General features: G+C 41.4%; 1 protein-coding gene across 5 annotated transcripts in view; it reads left to right on the top strand.

Moving 5' to 3' along the window:
• The window catches only part of WDR37 (WD repeat domain 37), a 49,342-nt gene extending 38,215 nt beyond the window's left edge, over positions 1 to 11,127 (top strand). For all 5 annotated transcript variants that reach the window (XM_035129072.2, XM_060280898.1, XM_035129071.2 and 2 more), the window contains 3 exons: positions 5,837 to 5,971; positions 6,885 to 6,999; positions 7,726 to 11,127. In XM_035129072.2, coding sequence (XP_034984963.1) covers positions 5,837 to 5,971; positions 6,885 to 6,999; positions 7,726 to 7,857 — 382 coding nt within the window. In that variant the 3' untranslated portion in view covers positions 7,858 to 11,127. The remainder of the gene's footprint in view (positions 1 to 5,836; positions 5,972 to 6,884; positions 7,000 to 7,725) is intronic.
• Positions 11,128 to 12,428: the final 1,301 nt, after the last annotated feature.

The following is a 12,428-nucleotide window of genomic DNA, read 5'->3' as shown; positions in this document are numbered from 1 at the left end:
AAAATTTAAAATTTAAAATGCAGCCTCATTTTAAGTAGTCCATAAATCAAAACCATGAGGGAGGAAAACACAGGGGTCAGACTGAACCCAACCCAAAGGCCAGGCGGAACAGCTCTGTCTTGCAGGCCCTGCGGAAAGATGACAAATCCCGCAGGGCCCTGGTCTGTGAAAGAGGGTTCCACCAAGTCGGGGCCAGTACTGAAAAGGCCCTGGCCCTAGTCGAGACTAATATAACCACCTTATGGCTCGGAATCTCCAGAATGTTGTTATTTGTGGACCTTAAGGTCCTTCGTGGGGCATACCAGGAGAGGCGGTCCCATAGGTACGAGGGTCCTAAGCCGCATAGGGCTTTAAAGGTCAAAACCAGCACCTGAAACCTGATCATGTACTCCACCGGGAGCCAGCGCAGCTGGTAAAGCACTGGATGAATGTGATCCCGCGGCAAGGACCCCTTAAGGAGCCTTGCTGCGGCATTCTGCACCCGCTGGAGTTTCTGGGTCAGTTTCAAGGGCAGCCCCGCATAGAGCGAGTTACAGTAATCAAGCCTGCAGGTGACTGTCGCATGGATCACTGTGGCCAGATCAGGGTGAGGAAGGTAAGGGACCAACTGCTTAATACGGCGGAGATGTGTCCACATCTACCTATCTGCCTAGAATGCTTCATCAGCGATGGCATAGTCCTGTGCATTCCTCACCATTACCGGAATATAGCCAACTTACGCAGGAGCTTCTTGTTTTCAAAAGCCCCCATTCATTTTAACGATGATTTGGGGGTGGGAGGTATATATTCTGGTGGTTGGCAACTTCCAGGCATTTTGGTCAGGCTGACCTTCCTCCAGGTCCCAGTACAACATACCTTATTGTTCCTTTTCCCCTTCCTTAAGCAAGCTCTACCATTCTTAGCTTTGATGTTCTTTGATGCCTAGCACTGGGCTTCTTCCACATCCACTCAGAGTTCGTCCTCATGTTTCTCCCACCCGGCAGCCAAATGTTTCTGCACGTATTCTTCACCATTAGCATTATGTTTCTGAATGGCTAACTTTGCTAACGTTTGCCATTTGATCAATAAGGATTACTTCATGCTAGGGAAATGGTAATTATTCACCAACTACCATTAAACCAGTTGCAATCTCTGCCTCGACACGTTAGCATTTTGTAGCAGGCATACCTCTTCCCAAAATGTAATGGATTTATTTGGTTCTCCCCGCCCCCCAGCCCCACAATGCACAGGCAACCCTCTCTAAAATATCATGCTGTGTGAGTGAAATGGGCACTGCAGTGTTAATTTTTTTGAAGCGGTTCCAAGCAGCACACCGCATCAGCATTTCATGGTCCAGCATTTTCTGCATCATATTTTTTTCCCCATGAGTGTGAAATTTCAGCAGATTGTTATGCAAAACAGTTTTGTGTCTCTGTGTGACTGGGGAGACAGCTGTTAGTCCTAATGAGGAGTGCTAGCATTACAGTATTTCTGTTGATTGAGACCCACGGAGGGAGCAGAATGTTCCAGATCAGGCAGTGGTGTGTGGTGAAAAAGTGCCACTCTGTCAGCTGGAAGTGTATGCTCGGCTGCTCTCTACGACAAGATAAATGAGTTTTGCCGGGGTTTGGCAGAGTCTGAAGTTTTTCCAGAGAATGGTAGTAGCACACCAAGTTCCCTGTGGGGGACCCACATTTTAAGGGTGTCATAAGACTACTGTCTCTTTGCCAACTTTTTTTTTTTAATGCCCAAAGATACCTGTCACCCACTCGTGAGTTATGAAAAGCCTAATGCCTTTTAGCGTTCCATTAACACAGAGTCTTAATGATCTTTTGTTGACATTTTTCATTAATTTAGCCGAGGGGATGTTAACCACCGTTTTAAGTTGGCCACGGTTGCTAGAGAGTGAGAAGAAAGTGAGGCAAATCTTAATTTACCCTCTGTTTCCCCAGTTCCTTATTTAAATGTTCCAGATTCCGCACAGATTGAGCTTTGGTCAGTATGGATTTTGTCAATAAGCCTCCACACATTATATCAAGTGCTTTACTTAACCCCCTGCTTTCCATTTACAGTGGTACCTTGGGTTACAGACGCTTCTGGTTACAGACTCTGCTAACCTGGAAGTAGTACCTCGGGTTAAGAACTTTGCTTCAGGATGAGAACAGAAATTGCGCGGCGCGGGAGGCCCCATTAGCTAAAGTGGTGTCTCAGGTTAAGAATAGTTTCAGGTTAAGAATGGACCTCCAGAATGAATTAAGTTCTTAATCTGAGGTACAACTGTACTTTAGAGTTCAAGCCTCCAGTTTTGTCCAGATGTATAAAAGTTGGCCCTGCTCCTGTATTGTTTGTTGCAGGAACGGCGATCTTGTAGTCCAGCGTCAAAGAAAGCTACCTGTTAAACTAGCTGAAAGGTGTAATAGGTTTGGGACAAGAAATAATTGTTCCTAGTGTGTTGTTGTGCTTCCCTAGTGCAATGCCATGAGGTGCCATTTGTGGAGGACCTAAATTGACAGACTGCTTATAAAGGAGCATGGTAATTAAAGGGTTGCTTAGATGTCTTTATGCAGTTAGTGAACAGTCTGTGAGGATGTTTCCTGCTCATTGAAATAATTCATGGCAGGTGTTTTGTGTGCATGAGTATATACAATTTTTTTTTTAAGCCAAGTGTCCACTGGAACCTTAACGGCTAACAAATCTATTGGTCATTAAGCTTTTGTAGGCAGGGGCCCACTTCATTACATGCGTGAAGTGAACAGGGAAGTGGTAGTGGGGACTCTTATTAGGTGAGTGAGGTTAAAAATGAACACATTCTTATGCTACCCATGCAGCCATCCAATCAATTGAAATAAACATAAGAAGAGCCTGCTGGATCAAGCCAATGGCATAGCTGCCAAGTTTTCCCTTTTCTCGCGAGGAAGCCTATTCAGCATAAGGGAAAATCCCTTAAAAAAAGGGATAACTTGGCAGCTATGCAATGGCCAATTAGTCCACTATCCTGTTCTTATGGCCTGTAGTAAACTCTCAAGCAGGACCCAAGCACAAGAACACTTTCCCCTCTGTGGTTTCAGTCAACTGGTATTCAGAAGCATTAGAGCCTAACCATTATGGTTAAGTATCTTCTTCTTCTTCTTCTTCTTCTTCTTCTTCTTCTTCTTCTTCTTCTTCTTCTTCTTCTTCTTCTTCTTCTTCTTCTTCTTCTTCTTCTTCCTCCTCCTCCTCCTCCTCCTCCTCCTCCTCCTCCTCCTCCTCCTCCTCCTCCTCGTAGCCAAGTAAGATTGTCTTCTATAAACACGGTTTTAACAATGATTTCGTAAGTGACTGTGGAGGCCAGTCCTTCCACAGTGTGGACATTGGTTTCCAGGTGGGAAACCAATTTTAAAGGCAGTTGCGTATCGATAGTATTGCAGTAATCTAGCTTCGATAACAGAGGCATGGATAACTGAGGCCAGGCCTGTCTCCTCTAGAAATGGTTACAGCTTGTAAACCAGTTGGCAAAAGGCAGTCCTCTTCACCTGAACATGTGAGGAAATTACACCAAACCAACCAACCAGACCTTTAAGGCGAATGCAACCTTACCTAGACTAGGCCACATAACCCTTACAGATTTTAAGCACCCTTGAATAGCAGCATCTCCCCCTCGTTCCCACCAATCCACTTTGAACTAATGCCAGACATTGGGTTGTCATCTCTACTGCCTCCCTGGGATCAGATGTTGAGAATAAGTGGTAGAGCAGAGTGTAATTTGCATTTGAATGACATTTCAGCACTTTACTCAGTGATATGACCAAAGGGTATATCCAAAGCTGCTGAGAGGTTCAAATGATTGTTGAACATTTGCCCAATGAAGAACTTCAGGAAAATAACGGGTGGAGAGTGGCAAGCACAAATTGGACATAGAGGGGATTTAAACAGAACAGAAACCTGATTAGATCCAATTCAGCTGTTCTGTTCCATTCTGTTTGGAAGGGGTTAGATATGTATTATAATTGTAATGGTTTTAGTTATTTTTATAATTGCATATTCTATTGTTGTAACCCACCCAAGAGCCTTAGGGTGAAGGGTGGGTAAGAAATCTTATTGAACATACATACATACAGTACGTACAAGACATTTGAGAGAATCACTGAGTTATGGCAGTCATCCATTCTAGCATGCACGAGGTTCAGTCCTTGACATCTCTGGATAAACAAGGCCTCAAAGGGCAAAGATGGGGAAAGCTTCTTTCGGAAACCTTGGAGAGACCCCCTGCCAGATGGAGCATGCAATGCTGGATTAAATGGACTTGTGATACAAAGCAATCTTAGATGTTTTTAAAATCTACTTCTGTGCAAAATCTTCATACTAGCTGTGTTTGATCTTCTCGGTTATCTAGCATTCATAAGATAAGGGTGCTGCCAGTAAAGAGTTAATTTCTGGCCTTTTCTGTCTTTCCAACAACAACAACAACAACAACAACAACAACACCACATGCAACCCATACTGTAACATTTTGGGATGTAGTTTGATATGCAAATTTAAACAAGTGGGGGAAAAAATGTTCAGGTCCTTGAGCAGAAGAAGTTGAAAAGCAGAGAGCTTTGAACGGTTTCTCGAAAATACAAGCTTTTAAATCTTAACTAGATGAATAATTTTAATGCATGATGAAAGAATCAAATCTATTGTCATATGTTGTGGAACAGTGAAATGCTCCGCTTGCGCGACTATTTCTGTATGTAATGCATATATTTTTGGGAGACGAGGACGTTCTCCTGGCTGTGAATGTGTATGGTAAGTGGAGATCTTCCATAGATTCTGTGGCTGTTCTTAATTGCTTGTGCCTCCAGAGTAGGTCAGGCGCATAGGCATCTGTAATTGGGTATTGGGCTCAGAAAGCTCAAGTGAAGACCTTTAGTTCTTGCCACATAATTACCCTGTGGCCCTCTGATACAGCATTAAAAAACTTCGTACCACTGACATAATGGTGTTTGGATCTAATTAGACTTTAATTTGATGTCAATTTAAATTAAGAGGGCCTGCACATACTAGTCCATTGTGACTTGGGTAATACTAATCTCAATCAGTAGGCTGAATAGGACATGAAATCAAATTCTCACAGTACAATAGAAGTGACAGGAGCAACTTGACACCTTAAATTAAAATTACTAAAATCTGAGCAATTGATGTGCATGACCCTCAAGCTATACAGGATAGGTCATTAAATGCGATCCATAGAAATTGAGCTAAGAAGCACACTGTAATGAACCAGGGGAGGGAAAGAAAGGCTTTGTTAGCGTGCTGTGTAGGTGGAAACAAGCCCAAGGCTTTGTAGACTAGAATTAAAGCAATACTTTAAAACCTCAGTCTTTGTCCTTTCAGATGTAATAGATAACACGCTCCTGGTTTCTGGGGTTACATATTTTTATACTCTAATCCTTGATTTGCTAATAGTAATTCAAACATGGCATTTTTTTAAAAAAAATCTTGACCTGGAGTAGGCATAACACAGAAACAGGACCTCCACTTTTTCCTTATGACTGAAGGGTGATTTTTATATATCTTACGAAGTCTCGTCTCTTGTGGAAGAGATCAGTTGCATTATTTTAACACGTACTTGTATGTTAAAAATATTAAACTTCTTGTTTGATAAGGGATGCTGTTGATTGATCTTGGTGCCCTGTAGCTTTTAGCTACAAACTTTGTGTTTCCAGTAGTAATTCACTCGTTAGGGTTTTAAAATCATTGGATTTAAAGTTCGCTTCTGTCTATCCCCTCCCCCCACCTCCAGAATAGTGTTGTATTGTAAAAGTGAAAAATGGCGTGTCTATTTTAGGTAATAATGCTAAATATGGCTCTAATGTCCCCCCCCCCTCCCTTTAAGCACTGTGACTTCAGCTGTCTTCACTGTGGGAGACAATGTTGTTTCGGGGAGTGATGACCGTACTGTGAAAGTCTGGGACTTGAAAAATATGAGGTCGCCTATTGCCACTATTCGCACAGATTCTGCAGTAAACAGGTAAGCCCAAACAGTCCAATTGGTTAAATATAGGAGGTATTTGCTTGATTTTCATGAATTATTATTTGCTAATAATAGGCACAGTGGGTACTATATCTTTGGAATTAATGTTATACATGTACAGCAGAGTAACAACTCTGATTAGACATCTCAGTGGTACTGTTTTAGTCATGGGCTCTAGTTTCTGCAGAAACTATTATGGTATGTTCAGAATGGTGGTGCCCATGACAGTTGGGCTCTTCAAAGAGAGATAATTGTAGAGAGGTGCAAATCAGTTAAAAATTCTTAGTGGGGATCCCACATGCATTCTGGGTTGGACAGACTACGGTAGTTACCGAATTTGTATCTCAAAGAGAGCGTGTGGCTCTGAAGCATTACCTATTTGAGTGGACCATTCTGTGGACATCAAAGCAAAACCAATTTTAGGCCTCTTAGCCTGGTGCACCTTAGAATTTTTCTTTTTGTTTTTTAAGTGTTTGAATGACTGAAAATATTTGAATTTGCAGGAATAATTAACTGATTTCTACTTCTTTATGTAATAGGCCTAAGTCCAAAGATTCTCATTCATTCAGCTAAAGCATTTTATTTGGATGTATGACCTTCTGAAATGTTCCTTAGTTCTTGGTGGTGATGGGAACCCAAGAAAATTCATGTGTGCATGGGGAAAGCCTTGCAATGACGTTCTTGCTACATTGCTGTGTGGTGTGGCAGTGGCAGTGTGAATTTTGATAATCGTCATCTTTAGAAACAAGTGTTTTTCCAGTACTTGATTTTGTTGCAAAAATAAAGTAACATGTATTTGCGGGAAATGCGTACAAGATAAACCTCCAATTAAATCATTTTCAGTGAACTTGAACAACTGTCGGTTCTCATTTGTCAAGCTCCCTAGCTTATTTTTATCTCTTCTGTGCAGGATTAATGTTTGTGTCGGCCAAAGAATCATTGCCCTTCCACACGACAACCGGCAGGTTAGATTATTTGACATGTCTGGAGTGCGATTAGCACGGCTCCCTCGCAGCAACAGACAGGTACCAGAATTTTGAGTTCTCTATGTAAGAAAGATCCCTGCTCCTAACCCCTTTTCATAATTAGAAATATGGATAGCAGAATACCTGATCCAAAGATAATGTCTTTAACAGTCGTCAAGTTGCATATATTGAACACAGCTTGTCAGTGTAAAACAACTGCCTTGAATTAAGCCTGTTTATGAGCCCAATTCAAAGTCTTGGTCCTTTAAAGCAGGATTATTATTCATTTAATTGTGAACTGCTTCCTAGGAACATCTCAGTATGATTTCACAATGCGACTTCACAGTACCAATAAGAACCTTCTTTTCAATTGGGGCCATTGGCCCGCAGAAATGACCCATGGCCTTCAGGTTCTTATTTCAGAAGCAAATGAATGTTTTCCATTCCAGTACTTCCCTCAGATAAACTGGAATCTGGGCTTCTACATAGGGAGGGGTTGTAACTCACTGTCAGTTCCTGCTTTCCATTTCCACCTCCAACCTTGAGGGTGGAAAGGAGAAGTGCAGGGAAACTTTGAAAACCTTTTCCTCCCCCACCTCTTTTGCACCCCCCAGAGTTGGAGATGCCAAGCAGAAGAGTGAAAAGGATCATGAAGAGCTTTCAGAACCTCCCTGCACTTCTCCTTTTCATCCTGAAATGTTGGAGGTGGAAAGGGGAAGTGGCTGATTTGAGGCAGGGATGGGTAGAGAAACCAATATTCTAATGCAGCCATTTCTGTTGTCACAGGGGCACAGAAGAATGGTTTGCTGTTCAGCATGGAGTGAAGACCACCCGATCTGCAATCTGTTCACTTGTGGATTTGATCGGCAGGCTATTGGGTGGAACATCAATATTCCTGCCTTGCTTCAGGAAAAATGAGATGCTGAAAGAATTCTTCCCTGGACCCCTCAGTTTTGTTGCCATAGACTTTTTTTGTGCAGACTTTCCTGTAAGTTGGTCTGCTGTTAACATAAAAGGTGCACCTTGAAAGGGAGTGTGTTGCAAATGTTGTTATCACATTGTGCACAGTTTGCATGAAAATGTACAGAAAAACATGTGACCTTTTCAAAGAAGCTAGATTCTTGCATATGGACTTTTATAACTTGGCATCCACTGGTGAGAAGAAGGATATTTGGCTTTCCTATGGAGCATATAAGTGTTCATAAGTTATTCAGCCTAGACGAAGAGTAGGGCATTACGTTTGACTTAAATGTGAATTCTGTGTACTTATTGTGAAGAATATATAGTCTGCCTTTCCCTCATCATTTTACATATCTGCCTTGTGATTAAGGAGCGTATTGGGCTAAACTTAGGATGAAGGGTGAATTTCAGAAGTATGGTGGAGATTTCCCCTCCCATCTATATTTAAGCACTCCTGCTGATTTGAGTACCCCAGTGTAGTATTTGAGTCTGATTTGAGCACTCCAATGTATTTATTTATTGGAGTATTTATTTCAATTCCCAATTTAAGGGGGGAAATACAGGTTTTTTTTTAAAAAAAGCTTTGGTCATAGAATGTTGGTTTGCCATGTTGAGTATATTCCTATACATTTCAAGTACTAACTGGTTCACCCTTACCCTGTTGGCTGGAGCCACCATTCTGTGTTTTGGTATTTTACATAACTGCAAACTACAAAATATTATAATCACGGCAATCTGAGCAAGTTTTTAAGCACTTTAGTTTATAGCAGCTGTTATAAACCACAAGCGGCAGATGAAATTTCCTGGAGAATGTGAGACCTATATCTAAGAAGGATTTACATTGCTACATTTTGTGAAGATTTTTTTATTATAAAAATACAGAGAATAAATCTTGAGGGTCTTATTTGGTTTTTTTTTTAAAAAAAGAATGCACCTGTGTTGAACATATTTCAAAACGGGACCTCTCCCATCAACGTTCTGTTTTTGGGCCAACAACACTATGGCAGAGATCCAAAAGATCAGACTAGTTATGCATGCCAATAAACGTGGCAAGCCACTTTTGAAATTAAGTGGCCTGTCAGAAGCAGATGTAATATGGCATGGTGCTTGGGAGCGGGTCTGCTGTTCAAAGACAAAAGTAAGGAAGCTCGTTGGACATGCACCAACCCTTGGTCATGCTAACATTGTTCTTTGGATCCTGGCCATTGCAACTAAGTGTGCTACCTCAAAAATGAATGTGGGGCTACTATGAATCTTGCTGTTTAACCTTGATAACACACTTTGGGTCTCATTCCAATGTGCTGTCATAAAGAGTGGAAGACAATCATACCAAAATTTAAAGGTTGTACTTTGTCAAGACATAACTTGTTAACTTGGAATGAAGGTCCTTTTGTTGTTTCACACCATTCGACAGGCGGTCCTTAGATGGGCTTTGCTCTTCCTAAGTTGTGTTGTCAGCTTGATGTGTGCGATTAATATTCCCAGGCACTTCTGGTAGCCAACTGTCTTGAAGAAGGATAATGAAACCGTACATTAGGACTCCTTCATAGATGTTGTATATGCAGCTGAGGGCAGGCAGTGCTTCTCTAAACTGTCTGTCCATATCTCAGGGTTGGAGCCAAAATAATCAAAGTGGTAATGTAGGTTGCTTATGAAAGGTTTTAAATTAATTCCCCTACATTACTTTGAGTTACACTTCCTTGATCAGTTTTCCTCTTCCTCCTTCAGTTATTGTGTTCCATAGCACTGTCCAATAGGAATTTGAGAAGCTGACTCTAGGGGAGAGAGTGGAGGCACTATTTATGAGAGTGCTGAAATCATAGCAAGCTAAGGCATAACGTTATAGCATGTCATATAGGAGTTAAAGTAGTTTATGGAGAAGAGAATTAATGCAAGAAGCATATAATAAGTGAATAGCTTGATCTGTTTGGGGCAAAAGGATCTGTGATCCCAAAGCTTAAGTGGCTATGTAGCACTAAAGCCTGGAATGAGTAAATGACTGAGGGTTGTGATTATATTATCAAATGTAATAGTGATAAGTAAATGATGACTTGGAATTTGATTTAAAATCCATAAGAGATACTGCTTTTCGCTTCCCTAATCCAGGTCATCCTCTACCCATACTCGACGGCAAAACTCAAATGAGTTGTGGGTGGCTTTATTGCATGTTTTATTATATCGTTTTGCAGCATGTGCTTCTATTTGGGTCTTGTCACAGAGTGACTGGATGGGGAAACAGTGTAGAGAGGAGCAATCTTGCCACATCACTCCTTTATTTATCATTGTTAAAAGACAATGTTTTGCCTACATGCTCCCTAGCTAATGGGTGTTGCAGGCATTTCAGTTGAATGCAACAAACTCCTTTAGAATGTCTAGACCTGACTTAGGGTAGAGCTTGGGTTCCCTGTGGTCTCATTGACTTGGGAATCACCCATTGAGTGGCTTGGGCTCATAGCTTTCCACCTTCAGTGAGAGATGATGGGTGCCAGTTGCATGGACAGTTCATACGAATGGAGTCTTTACATTTTTAAAATACATATGAAATAACAACAGTGGAGCGTGAAATTAATGCCCACTGTCACTGAGCTTTATATATCACCAAAGGACCAACCTCCTGTAGCAGAGATATCTACTTGCTTGTTCCCACTCAGCCACATGTCTTGGCTTCATTGAAAGGAGCAAGTTAGTTAAGTGTTGTGTTGAGGCAACAGGTGCCTGTCCCAACAGTAGATGAATGGTAGCAGTGAAAACAGTTACACATTTCACATTTTCTGGTCTTCACATGATAATGAACAGGTGTTCTAATAACTGCTGTGAGTATTGATTTAATTATGTCTTGCATTTCACATAGAAGGAAAGTGACTGTTACATATTTTCAGTATTGAAACTTAGTTTTGCATAAGATCGCTGTATCACTGGGCAAATCACAAAGATCTGCGTCTGTCTGTCTTTCTCTGTGTATATGTGGTCTTCAAACAGTGCACATCATTTTTTTAAAAAATGAAAACATCTGTACCTATTTCAGAAATCAGAAGAATCTTATTTTGATGCCTAAGTCTTTGAAAACCAACTTCCGCAGAGGAAGAAAATCCTGTACTCGTATGTCAGTGTAGAACCACTTGTTTTTTTTGTTTACTGATATTCTGGTGATTTGATTGTGTTTTTTTAGATGTTCAATGTGTGTCTTTGTTGCAATTTCAAAATGCCATTAAATCATTCAGCATTGTTTCCGAATGTGTGTTTTTAATAAGCTCTAAATGACCTGATTTGTGCAAGTCTCACCTTGCTCTCTATGTCCTAAGTGAAAGCAGCCAAGTGGAATTTTCCCCAACATATTTCAGATGAAACACCCCCCCCCACACACACAATTTTTTCCTGCTATTTGAATTGGAAATATATGTTCTGATACAAGGGGATGCTGCTGAAGAAAGCTTCTGGGTCCTTTTCCTCCTTATCTATAACATTTAGAAACAACACAGTGATATTTATTACCACGGTTCCACTAACTAGCTGTTGCTTATGGGTCAGGAAAATTCACAGCTTGAGGTTAATCACATTTTGCATATTCCTAGACATTACAGATAAGAATGCAAGAATGAGACCCGGAGATGTCATTTTCAGTGGTCCTCAGCTGATTGGGTCATGGCCTGATCTAAGGTGGGTCACAACAGCAAACCTACCATCATAAAAATATATGGTTAAAAATTTAAGATATGGCATATTTGCTTTCAAGGTGGTTCCTGGGTCTGAAAAAGTAGTAGCCATGGCTGGCAGGAAGAAAGCTAAGTTAGCTGTAGGAAATGGGACTTCTCTGTTACAAAATGCACCCTACATTTTGAAGTGTATAACTTAAAAGTGGCTTTGACAGGTATTTGTACGTTTCCATTTCCTACCCTATTCTGTGCAAGCAAATCTTTAATTGCATCTTGCTACACAGGTTATGAACATCCTCCGTGTGGCTTGTTTCCCCAGTGTTACGTTAAATTGATTTTTCTTTGCTTAAAGAAACGAGTCAAAACATAGATTCAGTACAATTTATTTTGATACAACAGTCCTCCGAGTATCACGAAACACTCTACAGGCTGAGCAGAAATAACGGATACAGCTTACAATAAGCTGAAGTCAAGATTGACAAGTGATCCAAAGATTGTCGCGTTCATATAAAAATGAAGTGTTAGGATTGCTATGGAAACATCTTGCATAGTTAACATACTTCCTGAAATATTCTTGCAAAATTGTCATCAATAGCATCTTGAAGGCCTTATGCTATGGGTTTGTCAGGCAGCACAGGCGAGGCCAGGTGTGAGGGACAGGGGATATCGCGAAGTCCCTCCCCTCCTGAGTTCAAGCCCATCCCCGAGCACAGGGGAAAGCAGAGAGAGTTCCGATTCCAATGGGGAAGCAGGAAGTCGTGTCCGAGGCTCAGGCAAGGTAGAGGAGCCAGGGTCCCAGGTGGGACAGGAAGGGGCGAATAAGGGGGGGAGACCCATCCCCCCAACTCCGGAATTACGCAGAAAGAGGAGGGGAAA

This window comes from Zootoca vivipara, chromosome 12 (genome assembly GCF_963506605.1).
Source record: "Zootoca vivipara chromosome 12, rZooViv1.1, whole genome shotgun sequence".
In the NCBI taxonomy this organism is placed as follows: domain Eukaryota; kingdom Metazoa; phylum Chordata; class Lepidosauria; order Squamata; family Lacertidae; genus Zootoca; species Zootoca vivipara.
The sequence above is the reverse complement of the archived record's forward strand: the minus strand, read 5'-3'. Positions and strand labels throughout refer to the sequence as shown.